At 41.0% G+C, this 21,387-nt stretch overlaps 1 protein-coding gene across 7 annotated transcripts in view; it reads left to right on the plus strand.

Annotated features, from left to right (window-relative positions):
• ptprub (protein tyrosine phosphatase receptor type Ub) overlaps positions 1–21,387 on the plus strand; it is a 161,050-nt gene that overhangs the window by 135,256 nt on the left and 4,407 nt on the right. For 2 of the 7 annotated variants that reach the window (XM_034609863.1, XM_034609868.1), the window contains 12 exons: positions 2,542–2,614; positions 2,715–2,791; positions 5,629–5,646; positions 7,631–7,667; positions 8,822–8,922; positions 10,960–11,076; positions 12,054–12,208; positions 12,912–13,047; positions 13,786–13,935; positions 15,734–16,048; positions 18,650–18,775; positions 20,727–20,884. In XM_034609863.1, coding sequence (XP_034465754.1) covers positions 2,542–2,614; positions 2,715–2,791; positions 5,629–5,646; positions 7,631–7,667; positions 8,822–8,922; positions 10,960–11,076; positions 12,054–12,208; positions 12,912–13,047; positions 13,786–13,935; positions 15,734–16,048; positions 18,650–18,775; positions 20,727–20,884 — 1,463 coding nt within the window. The remainder of the gene's footprint in view (positions 1–2,541; positions 2,615–2,714; positions 2,792–5,628; positions 5,647–7,630; positions 7,668–8,821; positions 8,923–10,959; positions 11,077–12,053; positions 12,209–12,911; positions 13,048–13,785; positions 13,936–15,733; positions 16,049–18,649; positions 18,776–20,726; positions 20,885–21,387) is intronic. The other 5 variants (XM_034609864.1, XM_034609869.1, XM_034609867.1 and 2 more) reach the window with 3 other exon arrangements.

The raw sequence follows: 21,387 nt of genomic DNA on the forward strand, positions 1-21,387 counted from the left end.
ATGACCCTCCTGCTATTTCTAGTTATGTGATTCATGGCACATAATGAATGGGGGGCCAGAACTCTGAAAACCTCCCCCTACTGGAAGGATTTTGGTTGAGAGTTAAGATCACACCCCCGAGAGAAGTCCATCCCTGTCACCCACGGCCTTTTTCATGAAAAAGAGAAAACATCTTTTGTCTCTGGTTCATGGTTTCCTCCCTGAAACTCTGCTTGTAGACTCATTAAAGTGTCCCTCATGGGCAAAACACACTCCGCTCAAAAAAATCAATACACACGCCTTTGTGTTTTATTTTCCTCTGCAAAAGAGTATGTGTTTTGATGGAGTGTCTCTCTATATTATGAAAGAAAATGATGAGGAGTATCATATTACACTCCCATGGCAGGTATAGGTTTTTATTTCCCTGAAGAACACCTATGTTCTGTAAAAACACTGATCAAGAATTTACAGTTGAGTTGTGAAGGGGCTTGTATGTGTGGCATCTGCTGCCACCTCCGTTACATTGATTTCACTTTAAGTGCTTGAGCGTGCTTCCTGGATTACCTGTCTAATCAGCACCATTCTTTTAATTTAGGGATTATTGGTTTAGAGTTTTTGCGAATAAATAAGGGTGATCCGCAAGGTTCAATTCTAGGTCCTATTGATGACTCTTCTCAGCTAGCTGTGGAAAACCTACATTCTACCTACACTCCCTTACTCAACGATCTTAAAGTTGTTTTATTGAGCTAGAGGTGATCGTAATAAAAACTTTCATTCTTCCTCTGCACAAGGATCCAATATTGAGAGAGTTACAGAACACACACTCTTTGGTGTTAGGATAATAGACAAATTCACATTCAAATATCATGCAAACTTGGTCTTTTTTACGATATTCTTTCTGTATCTCAAAAAAGCGTTTCTTATTTTTAACAAATCTAGAGCTGTCTTTCCAAAGCTTTATAGAAAAATAATTGTTGATGCACATTTTTGTCTACTTATGGATTATGGTAATGTGATGTTGAGACATGCCTCTATCTGCAATGTTAACCCCTTAGACGCCAGTTATCATTTTCCCTTAGGGTCATTACCGGTGATCTTTATAGTACTCAACATTGAAACCTGTATGAAAACGTTGGGCGGTCTTTTCTGTCTGACAGACGTGATTGGAAAGTTGCCATTTTATAGCACTTCTGTGACTGGCACTCAAACGATGCCCAAGATGGTCTAATGACTGTATTTCACAACTATTCCACCAAGTCTGTACCTGGAACTTTTTACTAAATTATTAAAATTTTCTTCGTCAATTCAAATCCATAAATCCAACCTAAAATATATTTTTCAATTGATTTATCTTTTGCAGGTGTATGCAGTATTTCTTTAATTTACTGCATTTATATACATGTTTCAATGGACACAAATTGACAATGTATCTTGTATCCGGCATTATTCAGACACAGTTGGGAAAGTTTGACCATATTTTTTGCTATTTGACTGGTTGTTGGAGGCAAATAACAGAGAAGCTGTAATTCTAGTTGTGTTTTTCCTTCCCTTGCTTTTCTCTTTTCTCTCGAGGGCTGAGCAGAGGAGTGGTGTGAGCAGAGAAACTGAGAACTCAGAGGTCTAGTGTCAAAAGTGTAGTGATAAAGATGGAAGAGTTGGACAGAGAGAGAAATAATGACGGAAGAATGATGAAGACAGGTAGACGGAGGTAAAGAGTCTGCAGGATTCAGAGAGAGAGAGAGAGAGAGAGAGCGAGAGAGACCGACCCTGAGAGAATGCATGGAAAGACAAGAACAAATTTAGGGGGAGGGTGTATAATCCCAGGCAGGATTTGGCTGGTTCTTGGCTCTCTGTGGGGAGAACCACGATGTAATCCGCTGCTCAGCATGTAGACTTGGGCAGAGTTTCGAAAACCAAATTCCTCCTAGTGGCTGAAAACCACGGGGGGTAGACTGGTATGATGCAGTGTCTCAGCGTGTGTTTTTGTGTGTGTGTGCGTTTGTGTTCATGAATCTGAAGTGGCTGTTTACAAGTTTATTCTGGCGCCACATTGGATGCTTATTTGAGGACTCACCAGTGTTTCAATTTGTATGAATATGATGTGTCAACGTCAGCCAGCGATGGCTAAGGTTGTTGGAGCATAAACTTTTGGGGTTTTGGGTTAGGGGTTTAGCAGAACCGTGATTTGGAGTTAGGTAATAACCATTATCATAGCCATTGTATAAAAAAATCAACTATAACTGTGGCAATGAGTGCTTTGACAAGAATATACACAGCCAGGTGGCTCAGGGATCAAACAATGACTACACAATGCTCATGGCAATGATTTATTTAATTGCATATGATGCTTAAACCTTCCTCCTCTCCATAGGATACAGGGGCTCTTGATGTAAGCCTTAGCCACACTTAAGAGATATGAGGATAGGTTTTGATAATGCTATCCATGAAAAACACATTTCCTTTTCACCCATATAATAAAAGAGACTGTTCTTCTCTGGGATATTTGAATGGTTTATACAGAGACACTGTTCTTGAAGTGTTACACTTCTTTTGTTACTGTAGAGTTTCTTTGATGGCTGGGACTGCACAAAGAAGAAGGACAAAACCAAAGGGAGGCACGACACTTTGCTGGGATGTAAGTCATCGGAATCCATTTCATCCTGCATTTAAAAAAATACTGTTCAAACGTTGTTTCTCAACATTGCTTTGATCTTGTACTTTTTGTTCTGTCTCAGATGACCGCCACAGAGTTAAGCTCCACCCTCTCCTGGGAGACCCCAACTCAGACTACATCAATGCAAACTACATTGACGTAAGTGTAATTTAGTCTTTCTGCCTCTGTTTGACACAGGGAAACAAATTGTGACTCTATCTCTCATACACTTCAAAGCCACAGTCCATCTCTCTCATTCCCGTAAGCCCACCAGTCTGCTGGCCCACTTTCACCTGGAAGCTCTCATCCAATCAAACACCCTCCTTTGCTGTGTTTTGCCAGATGCCATGGTCTGTCAATTGAGTCCCTGACCCAACACCAACTCTGCTATCACTTTTATTAAAGCAGAGTGGACTTAATGCATTAAACGGAGAGGAGATGAACCTTTCTGTAAGATGCCACAAATCCCCCTAAATTAAATAGACAATGATTGCTGTTATTCAATCTCTCGATGGGATGGGAGGAGATGATGATCCTTTCCACTGTTCACCTTAACTGTCTGCCACACATGCAGCGCCACAGTAACATTCTCACTGATCATATGAAATACATGTATATGTTGCTAATGTGTCTCACACAGTCTCATTCATGCGTGCTTTCATTCATAAAAAAAACTAGATGGGGCTGTGTTTATTCAGAGAGCGGAGGAAGCAGAAGTTATAAAAAAAAAAGATTCTGAAAAAATACAAGATATTTTTACTACCAGATATGTACTGTAGATGGAAACTTTTATTTAGGTTCCCCTGTGAATTTGTTGTCATATTCCTCAGTTGTCGCTCATCATTTGAGTTATGTCAAAGGAAGTCTGGCACTCTAATACAATTTCTTCATCTCACAAGATTTATTTTACACGCCTCTCATTGGGACTACCATAAAGTAAACATGGCACTGTGTGAGAAGCTGAGGCAGGCTGATGTACTCCCACTGCTGTTTGAGGTTGAGAGGGGATGAAAAATCATGTCTCAGTCAAAATTCTTATCAAGATTCATACTTGAAAAATAACTGATATTATTATTTTCAGTGGGCAAAAATTACTTAAGTTGACAAGATTTTTGGTTGGATTCATCCTTTAGGCCAAATTCTGTCATGAAAATGCTTGATACCACAGGGCTTTTCTCTCTTTTCTTTCTCTGTTGAGAATGGCTAGTAGTGAGATGCTTTTAGAGAGTTCATTACAGTGAGAACCTGGTCTGTTGTTAGGTCTGTAGTTATTGTGACGGTCGCCATTAGCGTTAAGGGCACAGAGGTGCGGGCATTAGTAGGAAAACACCACTTAACAGCCACTACAGTGTCAGTGTCGGTGGTGTTACGCTCTGACAAACCTGACCCTGCATGCTAAAAAGTAACAACCCAGCCACAGCGGGAAATATTATGGACAGCCTGCGATTATTTCACCGGAGGTTAAATGGAAAAGTTTCCTCTGAAACATTATTTCGGTTTCAAAAACAGAGGTGACAAAATGCGAGCTCTCGTTCTCTGGCACTTAATGTCGGACCCTTTGCTCGGCTGTGGTGTGCAGTGCCCGATTTTTGCATGTGTTTGACAGCCCAGTGCACCACTGGGCTGTTGCTGATTTACATTTCATCTGCATCTAAAGAGCAACAAGGTGTAATTGGCAGATGTCACACAACCAAAAACACTTAGAAACTCCGTCACACACGTCTATGCTGTAAATCAGCTTTGCCTGCTGTAAAGGAACATGTACATTAGTCGTGTAACACTCATCTTAAGGCACTGAAACGATTAAGTCAAGTCTGATTAATAGGGGCTTGCATGAATGCCTGCACAGTTAGTTTTCTTTTCATATAACATATTTCTGCCTATAGATTTTTATCCTCGCTTTTCCAAGTGGGATATATAAAGCAGTAATTTCACATACAGTATGTCTCTGTGCCGGTACAGCCACTAATTATGATAGCCCCCTGGTTTCTAAGGGCTCTAATGCCTCTCTGTATTCCCACTTCACGTTTTCTTGATGATATTCTCACTGTTACTTCACATAGAACATGTAACTCCCCAGAGGATGTAATGACTCCATAGGTTGCTGTTACAGCCACCACTTCTAATTACTTTAACTTTGTTTTGTAGAGTCAGTTTGGCTCAGCAGATCAGCACTAACCACTACAATACCCATGAGCCATGGACGTTTCAAAATATTGTTTCATTGAACCTGCGAAGAAAACGATTTGTTGCAGCCGTGGAGTTAATCCAAAATTGACCCAGAATTCAAAGATTAATGTAAATGATTTGCTGAAGTATGTTGTTAATGTTGTAGCTTTCGCACACCATTAGTGGCTCCCTCAAAAGTACGCCTAAGCTTCCTAATTGGGTATTTTGGATATTTCCTATTGAGATGCACCATGGGAAATGTAGCTTGGTGAATTAACAAAGTCTCTGCATGTGGAGGCTTGTACTTGTCACTTCTATATTTTACATGCTGATCCAAACCAGAGGTGATCCAACTCTGAATAGTATTGTCAATGGGAAAGATATGACTTTAACTCACACAACCATGCAGGGACGCCTGAAATAGCTCCTCCCACGTCACTTTAGCAGCATTTGAACCAAAACAGACAATTGTGAAATTGTTTTCTTTCTTGTTGTGTGGCCCAATTATCAAATATGATCAAACCACACCCACACAGTCTTGATGATTGCAAGAGTTTGCCTGTTTTTCTTTTCTTTCCTTTAAAAAAACCCACAACAAAACTGACGTTTAAAAAAAATTAACTAAAAGTAACTTTTATCATTTAAAAAAAGCAATGAAAACATTACAGGAAATAAAAACACGATGACCATAATAAAAAAGCCCACTTGCAGGCATACAGACCTCTTACCACCTCTCTGTAACCATCACTCCTCTTTACAAAAAGCTTCTCTCATTAACTAGCCTATATGTCTTCTTTTTCCCATTTCCTCGACCTTGGACCCTGTAGATTCGGATTAACAGGGAAGTAAGTACTTCACTGCTCCTTCTTCAGCCTGCCATCGCTCTGTCTTTGCTCTTTTCCCCCATTCTTCCCTTTCCACTTCCCTCTCCTCTTCCAACTTTCCTCTATCCACAAATGCTCAAAGGTCAGTGTGTCTCAGGTTTTGTCCACATTTGCCAAAAAATTTAAAATTAAGAAAAAACAGATAGAGGACCCTGCTGTCTTTGTTAGTTCTCATAAGTGGTCAAGACGGAGGTTTAGTTGCTCTGCTGTTCACCTTAAATAGAAGAGAGGTATCATTCATGCTGATAGTGTTTGGCCAGGGCCAGAGGAATTGTGGATAGTAGGCCTCACAGCACTGGTCATCCATCTCCATTTCAAACTTGTCCCCTGTTTATCCGACTGGATGCAATTCAGTTACGCGTTCCATCAGCAACATGGACAGACACGGCATATAAGGAGGACGCCTTCTGCTAAATGATATTAACTGTTATCAGTGTGGATCATCCCATCATGCTGATGTGACGAGAGCCGATGGTTCTTGGGAGTGTGTTCAGATTATTCCTGACCTGCCTTCTCCACGTCACAGACTCGTGTAAGGTAATCGGAGAATCAATTATCCTTCCAGCTGCTCCTCTCAAAAATGACAAATGAAGGTGAACCACAACATCGGTGAGGTTTTCCAGGAGATGTTTTCATGGAAACACACGCAAAGTGAGACATAAGCAGTAGTTACTATCTTTGAACAGTTTGCTCAGCCTTAAAATGCTCAAAACCCCTCAGGGAGTCATGTTTATTCCCCTCATGGCAGTTGAGGTGACACATCTCATTGTTCATTCATATTCACCCCACATACTCACCAAATGAAAATGTCTGTCATCTATATCAAAGGCTGTCGCTCCCTTTGATATGTAGCATCTCAGACTGTACACAAAATGTTTGCCCTAGGAGACGGTGTATGTTGATGGTGATATGAATTAAGGTGAAACCTGTGTTTCACCTTAATTCACCTTAGTAGAACATTGTTCTACTTGACAAGAGTAAAAGTATTTTCATTTTGAAAAAAGAAAAATGGCTTTAGTTTTTTTAATTCATCAACTCAGATATTGTGCATAGTGCATTTTCGGTGAGAATCAGTTTTTATGGGACAGGACCACAGAGGGTAAAGATGGATGACCTGACGGCTTCCCAAAAATAAAGCAAAATAATCTTGATCATGATAAATCTTGCCTCCCCAGTGTTAGCGGATGGACCAAACTAAAATGTCAAAGTACATAATATACATACATATGCATAATAAATTTCTTTAAAATACTTATTTTGTCGTTTAAGGTTGTTCTTATCACACTGATGTATGTTTAAGGGCAAATTTGTCTGGTAAGATTGGTTTTGACCTTAAAAACAAGGTGAAATGTCGTGATTGACAGCTTAAGACTGACTTTTGATTGGTCCAGCGTGTGTATCGACTGGACCTTGAAACCGTGTTTCCATCCCCCGATCCCCACTGCGTAGATAGGTGGAGCTTGGTCGTCCATCTTTATTTTCAGTCTGTGGTCAGGACTCTGAACAAGAGTTTGATGAAGGATTCTAACACCTGAAATTGAAGACGTGAACCTTTAGTTTCTCTGTCATATCTTTATTAAAGTGTCACAGGGATTCAGGCGTTGTTCAGTCAGCCGGCCAGACTCACTTTAGAGATCACTTTTTCAGAGATTCATCAGCACTTCTTCTAGATGCAGTATTTACTATGTGTGGCCTCAACTGCTCCAAACTCTGAGGAGCAGAGGGCAAAGCCATGGTCTGTGGTCAGCAATAGGTCAGACAGTGCAGGAACTACACAGGAAAACACGTTTCACAGTTGCTGAGTGTGGGTCAGGAGGAGAGCAGAATTCAGAAAAGATGAAGGAGAAAAAAGAAAAGAGGGTGAGACCGAGAGACACCCTCTCATACAGCTGTGCCTGAGGGGTAGACGGCTTACTCAGCATGTCATCCCTCTTCTCTCTTTCAGGGCTACCATCGATCCAACCACTTCATCGCCACTCAGGGTGAGTATCCCAGCAAGGCTATTGTGTGTATGTGTGTGTGTGGGGGGTTTCAGGATGGTGAGCACCTTGTAATAAATTGAAGATGATCCAGCCAATGAGCCTACTCATGCACAGTCCCTTGCCAAAACCATCTTTCTGGCAAATCAAAAGGTTGACTAGCAGCCCGTGAAGGCTGCGTTGGTGATGTTACTGAATTAATCATTAGAACAGGTGATTAATTACACACAGTCGATTTCTGTGACATGTTGGGTGGCGTGTTCTTCGTCGTCGAAGGGAGAACCTGTATTTCAACCACTACCGCTAGCACAGAGATGGACACTGTGTGTGTGTGTGTGTGTGTGTGTGTGTGTGTGTGTGTGTGTGTGTGTGTGTGTGTGTGTGTGTGTGTGTGTGTGTGTGTGTGTGTGTGTGTGTGTGTGTGTGTGTGTGTGTGTGTGTGTGTTAAATTTTCCCTTTTTCTTTTTTTTACTGTACCAAAATTTAATGGGGTCTCTCCGCATCCACACCACATCCTTCCACCAAGTTTTGTGGTCATCCACCCATTCGATATTTTTGTACTCCTGCAAAATATCAAACAAACGCAGGCAAAAAGAACATAACCTCCTCGGCTGAGGTTTTGAATGCAGAGCATGGACAGATGGCCCCTTTTCCATACGTGGTAATGACAATAATGAGCTTTAATGAGTGTCAGTTTCTCTCCCATCACACAGTCACTTAAATTCTACTCCTCTTCTTATCTTGCACGAGCTCCCCTTCCTTCCCATTGTCACAGAAACAGAGAGCAGCAGATATAACTTGCAAGAAACAAACAAAAAGTCGTCAGCAGCGCTTTGTCTTTTTAAGCATTTATTTCCTATGTGATCCTCTTTTTTGAGTTGGATCTCACTTCCTGAATGTGTCTTCCTTCACATGACAACTACAGATTTTCCTTGAGGCTTTCAACATAAGCCGCTGCTGGTTTTCTGTCACACTTTCTGCCTTCAATTCCCAATAACTCCATTGACGGTGGTATTTTGAGAGATCGGTACCTTGCCGTCAGAGAAAAGGACAATTAGGTCGCAATAATACAAGATTTCACAGCGATAAGAATTCCCGTACCAAGTGGTTTTGATGCTGCCGTTTGCCCTTCACTCTTATTTCTTTCGTCTTCCCAGCAGGACCCAAGCAGGAGACTCTGTATGATTTTTGGAGGATGGTGTGGCAGGAGAACTGTTTCAGCATCGTCATGATCACTAAGCTGGTGGAGGTTGGCAGGGTAAGTGATGTTCAGTCCCTGTCCTCCTCCTGTCATCGCCCAGTGCTCAGACACGTGGCACATTTGCCATGAGGGAACGTTTTGGTGTCTATTTGAACGTTTTTTTTTGTTTCTTTTGTTTGTTTGATAAGATCTCACAGGACCCTCCGTTTCCAGCCTTTATGCTAAACTAAGCTAAGAACTTGGGAGTGGTATATGTCTTCTCACCCAACGAGAAAATGTATCCCCCAAAATGTCAAACTATTCCTTTAACTTTCTGGATATCAGGAAAAATGAAAGACACGTCTGCACAAAGTCTCTGCAGTGCTGTTAAACTTGATGTTGCATTTTTCATGGCATTTGGATCAACCCTTATTATGACATCATCATCGTGAGACAGCCATGATGAATGATAGGAATCTACATTATGATGGTATGATTATAGAGTCCATAAAATTAGCTATAAAATACTTGTGATGCATATAAAAATAACCTGAGCCACGTATCTAGGGCAGCTGTCCTTACATACACTGCATGATTACACAGCCTTAATGGCTTTACTGTCGCACCGTTATTTTCCACCTCACATAAATACCTGTAGCGTGTGAGATCTGCTGTGAGTATTCCATCCTCTTTTCACCGTAGGAAAGAGAAGCACATTACCTCAGTGGATGGTTAAAATTACACCGTTTTTCTAGCAGTAAGCCTTCATCCAATTTGGTTTTCCACCTCAACAATTCAGGGAACAGTCAACAAATAAGGACTGGCCTGTGTTGCTGAATCCAAATAACACCTCTATTAAATAAATAAAAAAAATAAAAATTACCTCCTTTCTGCCTGATGCTGATGAAAAAAAATTGATGCCTCCTGGTCATTATGCTTCCCACCATTCTGTGATTATTGTGCTTTTCTTTTCTTTGCCCACTGAGATGAAATATCTGCAGAGGAACAGGTTGTTTTTGTTCTTCTGCAGCATTTGAGGTGAAAGTGTTGTATTTTTTCATAAATTCCACGCCACTATTTCTCTGTTCTAGTTAAACTAACAGATGTAGGACTTAATATTTCTTATGATCACTTAATTTCAAATTATAATGACACACTTAATTTTTTTTTTTTTACTTTATCCCTTACTGTCAAATGGATCGTTAAAAGTTATCTTGTTCATGGTTATTACAATATCTAGTCATGCAATCCGTCTGACTGTAATGCATCAATTTCAAATATAAAGGAAGGGACCGCCACACACAACCAAAACTGGCACAGTGCAATAATGACACTCACGCTTTTCACATCTGTAGTTTGGTTCATTTAAAGGAAAACAAATGCAATGTTGTTGCTAAAAGTCCATGCAATTAACGTTGATAACCTTATTCACTAAAGTCAGGAAAATAATCCTGAAATAATCACCCCACCAGCACAATTCAGTAGCAAGGGATGAATTTTGGTCTCCTCCCTTAGATATACATGTAAACTTGGTATCTTTCTCAAAGAAAGGAGGCATGGAGAGAGATTGTTCCCTTTTAGAGATGATTTCCTTGTTTCCTCTAAATTGGCCACTTGAAGCCTAAAAGGATTAAAACGAGCAACTGCTGTTATAGTCCACTTAATCATATGACCACTCAAAACTACTATTATAATATAAAAGTTGAAGGATTGATCTGTTGTAGACAAAGCATATCAACCTTTTTAAGTAAGTGTAAGAGGTGTAGAGAAATAGCTGTTTATGAGAGATTATCTCATTGTTACCTTATAATATTCCCTCTCAAACTAACCATTATAATATTAAAACACTGTTTTTCATTTTTAGAGAAGCTGGAATGTAAATAGAAGGATGGATATGTTGTTGTCAAGCGTATTGACCTTTTTAAATAAAGGTTATCTTTAACACCAGACAACAGAGGAGATTTGAATATGCTGCATGTCAACAAAACTGTAAAATTTTCACTTTTCCCATCAAACAGATCAAGTCATGTGACACCTTCTACATTATTTGCAGGTGAAATTTGTAGTAGTGATAAAACAGGGTTTAACTCCTTTGCTTTTCTTTTTTCCAATCAGGTGAAATGCTGTAAATATTGGCCGGATGACAGCGAGATGTACGGGGACATTAAAATCAGTCTGCTGAAGACAGAGACACTGGCTGAATACACAGTCCGTACATTTGCCTTGGAGAGGGTGAGTCGATCTGACATTTACATTGCTACCTTTGTTTAGCTACCCTGTTTTGCATTTGTTGATACATGTTATAATATTCCTAACTTCACTGCTCTGTCAGGGGGGAAATTAATATGTGTGTGGTTTCTTTCTGTTATCTATTCATGAACATAATTTGTCCGTGTTTCCCCGGTTACCTGGTGAAGTAAGAATTAAAATTAGAACTAATAGAACAGATTAGATGCCTGACAGGGCTTAGTGCTGATAGGCATGAGGTCCACACATCCACATTTAGAGGAATTAACATCAGCAGCTATCTGAATGGCCCTGCCGTCTTTTCAACATTGCTGTTACAGTGCTGTGCCCCCGGTGACCTCCATCCTGTCAATCTCCCCGGGATCTCTCTGTGGAAGGGCTAGAAGAGCAGCTCTGGTGTGACAGTGGCACAAACACGGCATTATCATGCCACTGTCACAGCCGCTCTCCACGGGCACACGCTGCCGCTTATTCAAATCGGCACATATTTGGGAGCTGGTGACAGCTTTTTTTTCATAGCTCTTTTCCCCCTTTTTTTTAGTTTTCTGTCTTCAGCAAACCTTTGCTTTGCGTTGCTTTTCTTTGTCAACTCTGTACAGAGGAAGAAATTGCTGTGTGACGGCAGCAGCCTCCCAGTGGAGAGGAGAAACCTCCCCGCCCTCTCCGAGCCTCAGTAATTCCTTTCTGCGTGTCTCTCACATTGCAGCTGATACTAGGATATGATGCCCAGAGGCCATACTCTCCTAGAAGACCTAACACCCCACATAAATAATGTCCTGGTTGTCATCACACTGAACCAAAAAACTTTCCACATCTCTCATTTTGGGGGAATGCCTCTGAATGGATGGCAGCACGTCTTGGATGAAACAACAGCCTGCGGGCTACGATGGTTAGGATGCAAGCCACATAAATGTATTGTTTTACATGTAATGCTAATGCGTGTACTGTGTTTGTTTCGACAGAGAGGATACTCAACCAAGCACGAGGTGCGTCAGTTCCACTTCACATCCTGGCCTGAGCACGGGGTGCCCTATCATGCCACTGGACTGTTGGCCTTTATACGAAGAGTGAAAGCCTCCACGCCTCCTGACGCTGGCCCGGTGGTGGTCCACTGCAGGTAACACAACAACTTATAAACCATCTGTTATTCTAATTCCTTTTTCAAAGTATATATGAAAAACATTGCAATAGGTTATTATATTCATTGATCGTATTATCACCATGACCTTAAGTGACAGATGGAGGCAGTTGTGAGCAGCTGTACAAAGAAGTACCTTATTTTTTTCTGTCTTCATACGTATCGTTGGGTTACATTTGAATGAATAGACAGAGGTTAGCAGAGAATCAATTGACCTTGAAGCTAAATTAAGGCAAAATCTGACATAGCACCCTTCAACGGTATTCATGCGAAATTGCCCTTTATTCAATCAGATATAGAAAAAAACAATGCTCACTTCAATTTAACAGTACTCACCACTTTCAGATTTTTCTCTTGTTGTTAGCTTAAAGCTTCCATTAGCTTAGTATTCAAAAAAAGATACAGCCAAAACGTATTGATTAATCAACAAATTAAGTTTTTAGTAATTTCAAGGCCTAAATTAAAGTATTTATATAACTAGTGCAAGCTTAACAAATTCCATGACCCTCTCCTGGTTTGTTGTGGTGGCCGCCAACTCTCCCATTTTCTGTTAAATCACACAGCTTTAATAACATGGGCTCTGAGCAGACACATGTTACTCTCCAAACATTGATTGTAAGATTGTTGATGACTCCTCATGAAAGATGTTCTTGTTCTTGTTTTTGTTTCTGGGTCATTCCAGCATGGGGGCGGGCCGCACCGGCTGCTACATCGTGCTGGACGTCATGTTGGACATGGCCGAGTGTGAAGGCGTGGTCGATATCTACAACTGTGTCAAAACCCTCTGCTCTCGACGCATCAACATGATCCAGACAGAGGTCAGGTCAACAGATCAGATAAAACAGATCATCCACGTACTTTATATTCAGCTGTATATTCAGGATGTGACATCACATCAGTGGACATAATGTGGTCACCTCTCTCCTGCTCTGGAGGAACGCTCAGGTTTCTAAACATTTGATTTTCCCTCTTGTTGTTTGGAAAGTCAAAGAGTGGGGGGGGCTATGCCCCTGTGGGACTTTTGCAAAGGTCATTGCAATAGTTTGAGAGAAGAGACTCACGTTGTCTGTCGCTGTGCTGCGTGGGCACGGTGCTGTTCTTTAGATGTGGAGATAATTTACATATTCACCCCTTATTATGTAAATCCCACATTGACTTAGCTGTTTATTACATTTGTAATTATTTGCAGGGGTGCTCTAATTAAATGCACACCGCTTGTGTTTGTTTACTCGGAAATATTTATTTGTTCTCCCGCAGCTTTGATACACTACCAACATTATAGCACATGTTTAATTCAGACCAAGGCAGGTTATGAAAAATCTCTTATTCATATGGTTTAATTATTTACTTACATCTACACATGTTCATAACCTGCCTCCTTTGTTGCGTCTGGTCTGTGTGTTTGCACCCAGATAACATACCCTCATCCATTACCCTGAAAACCCACCAGATTAAACATGCATGCCCACACACGTGCACACACACACACACACACACACACACACACACACACACACACACACAGCACTTCATCATGTTACCTGTTGTCCCTCCAGGAGCAGTATATCTTCATCCACGATGCCATCCTGGAGGCGTGCCTGTGTGGAGAGACGGCCATCCTGGTGAATGAGTTTGCCGTCACCTACAAAGAGATGCTGCGGGTGGATTCCCAGAGTAATTCCTCTCAGCTACGGGAAGAGTTCCAGGTCAGTCCCGCGCTGTAGTGGACGGTGGATCAGCGGCACCTCAATCAATTTCTAAAGCACAGATTCTTTTTGTTGAAACGTGCAACCATTAACATATGAAACATGCACTCCCGTTCTTAATTACACAGTCCACACTCGGCAATCACACTCATAATGTGATTTATTTAACATCATCAATAACATTTCTTCAATTACCTTAATGGAACCTACCAGCACTTCAGCTACTACAGTAAAATTGGACTGTAATACTACTGCTAATGCTACCGCAGTATTACTAATAGTATCAAATAGAATACATTGAAATGAACCCCCCCCAAAACACTTTTACCGCTACTAAATTTACTTATTGTACCATCAATTATAGAAATAGTTAAATTAATTTATGTGTTAAATCTAGCCGTGGCAGTTTTCTGAAAGAAAGCTTCAACTAATATATCCACAGAAATATCATCCTTTTGTGTATCTAAACCACTACTACTAATAAATCAACTATTTCTATCAGTAATTATAATAATACTGCGATTAATGAATGTTTATAAATCTGATGCCTTGAATATAGAGGGGAAAGTTGATGAAGTCAAATCCAGAGACAACCATGCTGTTGATTTATTGTATACAGTTTGGGGAGGATTGTATTATACATTGCCTCTGTATTGCATATATTCTGTCGTGTGTGTGTGTGTGTGTGTGTGTGTGTACCGTGGTTGTTCAGTTAATCCACAACGGTCTGTTTGGTATTCAGACAGCTGCATAAACAACAGATGACGACTACATCCGCCCTGTTGTGGAAATGTGTCCTTTTATAGCACAGACGTTTTAAAATCAACAGAGTGCAGGAAGGAACAGACTAACGATAGCAACGGATACGCATCCACAAATGTGTGTTTGCGCGTGCGTGTGTATTTGTGCACAAGTGATGGTGTTGGTTTCCTTTCACCTCAGATTCTTTGTGGCTTCGCATTGAAATCCTCTGCCTGGTTTTGCAGGAATGCGGTTTCCGAACATTTTATTAGATGTTGATTAGGAGAGAAGAGAGCCAGCTGTGTTCTCACACGCTTTACCTGCCTCATCCCTCCGCTGCCGCTCTCAGCCAGCAGCCGCATTGATTCCAGGTTTAGCATTTCAAAGTTATACTGGAAAATGCTCATGCTCAACTAATGGTTGATTTATTTCTGTGGATTAGTGGATGGTACAGTAGGGGGTGACACACTGATTACAATCTGTCTGTTTTTCATAGAGGAAAATGTTACATCGGCCTCTTTGATCGTGTAAACATATCCGTCTGACATTGTTGTTGAAAGCCTGTCCAGCGCCCAGTGAGCTCTGTGTTCGCCCTCTCCTCTGACAGCACTCAGCCAACTGGTACTACTGAGATCAGCAAGTCACAGATCTATTATTGATGGGGTGTATTAATGATCCAAATAGTCTTTTTCAAGTTGTCTCATTTAATTACAGCTAAACGAACAGACAGTTCATCAAAGAAAATTCTTGTGCAATATTTCCTTTTGAGTTTTTTTAATCTTGCAGTTGGCAGAATTTATCCTTCATTATTTGATATCAATTTAAAAACGTAATGTTCAGATTATTAGAGATTCTTTCAGTTTATTATTGGATTCTTGGAATTCTCCCGGTTGTTTTTGCTTCTGTTTGATACTCTTCTTCTTCCTCCTCCTCTTCCTCCCTGACATATTTGATACCTCTGCTGTGTCTCACCTCTCCTCACGCATCTCATCTTTTAACTGCTCTCTTAAATTTTTGTGTAATTTCCTCCTCTTGTCTTCAACTTTTCCATTTGCAGACACTCAACTCTGTGACTCCCCACTTGGATGTGGAGGAGTGCAGCATTGCCCTGTTGCCCAGAAACCGGGAGAAGAACCGCAGCATGGATGTCCTGCCGCCGGATCGTGCCCTGGCCTTCCTGGTCACCACAGAAGGGGAGAGCAACAATTACATCAACGCTGCTCTCGCCGACAGCTTCCACCGACAGGCCGCTTTCATCGTGACGCCGCACCCTCTGCCGGGCACCACGGCGGACTTCTGGAGGCTGGTCTTTGATTACGGCTGCACGGCGGTGGTCATGCTCAACCAACTCAACCAGTCCAACTCTGCTTGGGTAAGATCAAGGTGTATTATACTGTTTTATTGCCACTGTTTTGTTGACCCACTTTGTTGAAGTGTTTGAGTTCACTCGCGCTGGGGCCACTTTTTGCTGTGCAAGTTTTCTACTTTCAGCCTGGGGGTTATCTGAACTTCACTTTAGACTTTTCCGAACAAACCCTCACCTCACTGTTTCTGTATCTGTGCTTGGGATTAGTTCCTTCATGACATTTTGTTGGGCTTTGATCCCTGACCACATTGATCTCAAGGCATGACTAGATAACACCCGCCCCAGATTTTCCTTCCCCTCCTCAAATTCCATCTCTGGAGAATAGCATCGCTCTCCCCTCCAGCCACATCTCAGGGTTCTTTTTGTTGGCGTCCCACTTTCTCTCATGAGCATATGTCTTCCTCTGTACTGCAATATTCCCTGTTCTTTCTTTTCCTCTCAACACTACAATAATGAGTGGATACATAACACAAGAATCATGTTGAAGATTAGAAAACCTAATGAAACACTGAAGAAGTAATTAAAAGAATGTCATAGTGCTTAAAGCCTCCACTCGACTCCATGGAGCCTCTATGGGAAGTGAATCCACACCGTAACAGCAAATCCTGAGCTGATAAATGAAGACAGCCAGATAATCACGTGCATGCTGAAGAAGGCTGTGAAAGTCAATATATCTTTAAGTCTGCTCTAAAATGTATAGGCATGGAAATGTAATAATAACTTTGTTTAACAAAATGAGCTGTTGAGCCCTGAAGAATTATCACAATTATCGAGCATGGATGAAATTAAAGTGTGAAAAATAGCCGGTAAAGGAAAGACATTATTCAGTTCTCCAGATATGTCTCAGGTTGGAGAAATAGGACGTAGCAAGCCTACAGTAGTACTATGGAAATCGGGACTCTGATTAAATTGTAAGATATTCATGCTTTCGTGCAGCGACAGATGTAGCCGGAAACATTGTTTTCAAATTATCCCACAATCTTTCCATCTGCCCTGTTCTTGTGAGCCCAATATCTCAGGAACAACTGGAGAAACTTTCTCCAAATATGGCACAAACATTTACCTGCACTCAAGTTTGAACTGAATAGATTTGAATGGTCAAAGGTCCAAGGTCAGTATGACCTCACAAAACCATTTTTTGGCCATAAGTCAAGAATAATAAAAGAATACACAGGTCATAAGACAATGTACACCATAACAACTAAACATTAATTAATAAATAGTTAACAATAGATGTTCAGCATGCATATATCCATATCCATTGTGACAGATGCTATTTTGAGTTTAAAAAAAAGAGAAGCACATAGCATTAGCTAACATCAGCCCTCATCAAGTCATTTTACATGGACAATTTAAGGAACTTGTATTATCTGTAATTACCTTCTATTTACACCTGTATGATTAATAAATGTGTGTGAATCACAGAGCTTACCTGAGAAGAGACAAAGACATTAAAGAAAAAGCTTTTAGAGATTTGAGTTTTTAGGATAAAATGCAACATTTGCAGATAAACAGTATTATTCATATATATATATATATATATATATATATATATATATTCAGTGTTGCTTGAGTAATGCTAATCTGATCTCAATCTAGATATAATTTTGTACCGACTATAAATAATAGCAGTGGCATTAGATTTTCTAAATGGTCCATTATCTTGTCTGTAGCGAATTCTGTAAAGATGACATTTATAACAAAGGACATAAAGTTTATGGAAATCACCCCAACAGATTGTTCTTTGCTATGTGTGACGAGCATCTTGAAGTTGAGGAAACGGTGATCATCTATGGTTGATCTTGCAGTTTACAAGATGTCAACTCTTAACAGAAATGAAATGAATACATATATTTCTCTCAGGCTCTAAAACCTTATGAATCATTGTTTTATTAAGAAATTAGCATTAGGATATGAATAGTTGAGCATAGCTGGTGGTTTTCATGGTAATTACTTGCCTCCTAACACTCATGGTAAGAGTATCCTCCCTGCCAAAAGATATTCATCAAAATCAATAACCACTCTGACCTTTAAGAGCCTTGTGAGTCATTGTGTTGGGTATGATGTGCTCAGTAACTTTGGTAAAATTTGCGTATTGGCTTCTTTGTATCTTTTTACAAGTTTATAAAGTGTTTTTCATCTCGTGGAGTTCAGTCGCCTGAAAATTTAGTTATCACCAATTTAAATTGTTCATTGTTAGACATCTGGTTATGAACTCTGTTACAGAGTTTTTTCTTTCTTCCACAACATATTATATTTCTCCTTCCCCACAGAGTGTCTCTCCCCTTATTAACACCAGTGTCGCATCCTAACGTCTACATATGCATGTGCATCTGTGGGTCTTTCTAAATATATTCTCTTCCTCTTTTTAACACTACATACATAGAGACCCCCCACTGCGTAGCAACACACACACACCCTATCACACACTTACTGGCTTAATAATTCCGTCACTTGATCCCCTTAAAGCTCTCTTATCTTTGATGATCCAAAGTTTTAAGAGCAAAGGGAATTTTCTTGGCCATAACTACTGAAGAAAGCTTTAGTTCAAGTTCTGTACGTGCCGTATTTCATCAACGACAATAACAATCTCTCCTCTACCTGCAGCCGTGTGTTCAGTACTGGCCGGAGCCGGGTCTGCAGCAGTATGGAGCCATGGAAGTGGAGTTTCTGTCCATGTCAGCAGACGATGATGTCATCACTCGTCTGTTTCGGGTCAAGAATGTCACGAGGGTGAGTCATCAGGTGCCACAAAAGGCTGCTGGAGACATGTTGTTCCACTCAGTGGTGTTTCACAAATGATAACTTGAACCTCATCAGAAATGCATTAGCTGTGGTCCTCACTGGTCATTTAGATGTGACCTTTTACCTACAGCGAATTCAGAGTTGCCAACTGTAATGTGCATCTAAGAAGCTGACACCAATCCTCAAAGTCTGACAACTATACAGGCTTGGCTGTAAAAAAAAGCAAAATCTGTGTACCTGAAACCTTCAAATGATGATTTGAATTTTGTTCAAAACTTCTAACGTGCACAAACTCAAAGACTCAATGCTTCCCTTGATTCTGTATTTGTACCTGTGCATCGTTATTTGTCTATATTGCTTTATTATGCATACACTTCTCTAGTGTTTGCCTCATGAAACACGGGAGGTTGTCAAATAAATGCACTCTGAAATAAATACACTGTAAAATGCAGGCTGGAGATTTATGCCGAACACAATGGCAGATCTGTAGAAAGAAAAGTTATCCATAGACTGTATAAAGCATACTTCAAAGAATGTATTTAGATATTCAGCAGTCCAGAAAATTGAACCAGAGCCTCCATTGTTTCCATAAGACGTTCCCGTAAGAGCGATACAAATTATCAGAGCTTTCTTTCTATGAAAAACCTGCACGAGAAACCCATTGACGTGCATGCAATAAAGGTCAGTCTCTCTCTTTTTCAATTTCTTTTTGTCATTACCTAGATAGGCGTCTTCCTTCTCTTAGGTGGCCGTTAGCATACTAAAGAGGGGGTTTTCATCATCATGATGCATGTCATATTTTCCGTTGCAGGACACTCTTTTCAGACTTCCTTTTGATTAGTTCATAAAGCATGTCACACTTTCAAAGAGCAGAGAATTAGACAGAACTCATTAAATTGGCTAAAAAAAGACTGTCATGGTAGAGGGAGCAGAGGGGACGTCAGGGTGGTCTCTCCTCAACTAAATATATATATATATATATATATATATATATATGTAATATAGTCTCAAAGTATATGTCATTTTGACTTCACACACATCACAGTGTTTTGATTGTGTGTGTATGTGTGTGTGTGTGTATATGTATGCAGGTATAGTTTTATGCCTGGGCATTTGCATAAGCACATGCATGTATTCTGCTCAGGATCACTGTCAACCAATTATTGAGGAAATCTGTATGCATGGCTTTTATTGCAACGCTGCCATTATAAGCAGTGCGACAGGCAGTGCCCAGAACTTCCTGTCTTGATTGGCATCCTCACCTCCTCCCAAACGCCCTTGTCATTCCCCCTATCTGCATAAGGCACCTTTTCTTTTACTCGTTGCATACCACTGTCACGGAGAGGGCAACTTAACACAGCATGGGAGGTATCCAATAACACAGAAATAACACGCACCTCTCGTTCTCTGTGACCGGCTCTAGGCGCATCAGTCTTTTTTTCCAATGCGTGACAATGATATACAAGGGAAGGGAGTAAAAGTCAAAGGAAGTGCATTGTAAGCATATGTACGTGGGGCGGGGAATGTAGTACCAAAAAAAAGTACTCTCTGTAAATCCCACTCCCACTGAGGCGCAGTTTCTTCATACATCGTTGGTGTCTCTGCCAGCTCAATTTGCATGACTTATAGTTCTCCACTGAACCTTAAGTATTAGGCGAGAATCTACAGGACAAGGTTATGAACACACAGGGACCTCTCTCGCTCGCAGCTCAGGCCCCACTTACACCTGAAGAATCATATATCTCAGAGTCAGTGTGCTGAGCGAGCACGGCAGAGTGCCAGCGTGTAGCCTGGGGAGCACTGAAACACGGGTGTTAACGGGCACACGCAGAAATGCTGCAGCAACTAGTAAATATGAAATAACACTGCATAGGAGTGCATGAAAGCCGGTATAGTGCAGCGGTTCAGATTCCATGTGTTTTGTGTTTTGATTCTGAAGCTCCAGGAGGGTCAGCTGGTGGTGTGTCAGTTCCAGTTCCTGCGCTGGTCGGCATACCGCGATGTCCCCGACTCCAAGAAGGCTTTCCTCAACCTGCTGGCCCAAGTGCACAAGTGGCAAAGAGAGTGCGGAGAAGGACGCACAGCCGTCCACTGCCTGTGAGTAACCTCTCAGCGACATGTATTGGAAACAGAAAGCAGAAATAAATCTCTCTCAATCTCTGTCTCCCTCTGAAAAGGTCTGAGACAGTGAAATAATGCAGCTGAAGACTGACAGTTAAAATCATCCAAAACAAAAAGCTTATTCACAAAGGGCAGCATCACTAAAATGTCTGTTAGAATGGGACAAATCATCAGCACATCTGTTGGATAATAACACATACTGTAGAGACTAGTTAAAAAGTATTTTTCCAAGATAGAACTTTGTGATGTACTAGGGTGATATGTACCGTGCTCTGCTGTGGTGTAGTGCGGCTCGCGGTGTTGTGTTGCTCCTCTGTTGTCCTAAGCCCCCGGAGCGCACACCCGCTGATGAATATGAATGGGCCGTCCAGCTCATTGCCGACCCGTCACACGTTCATCCCCGCCGCCCCCGTCCAAAAGCACATCAGTCAGCGCTGTCACACAGAGTTACCCACGACAACCAAGAAAGAGATTATGGA

The sequence above is a fragment of the Hippoglossus hippoglossus genome, chromosome 16 (assembly GCF_009819705.1).
Source record: "Hippoglossus hippoglossus isolate fHipHip1 chromosome 16, fHipHip1.pri, whole genome shotgun sequence".
Lineage (NCBI taxonomy): Eukaryota > Metazoa > Chordata > Actinopteri > Pleuronectiformes > Pleuronectidae > Hippoglossus > Hippoglossus hippoglossus.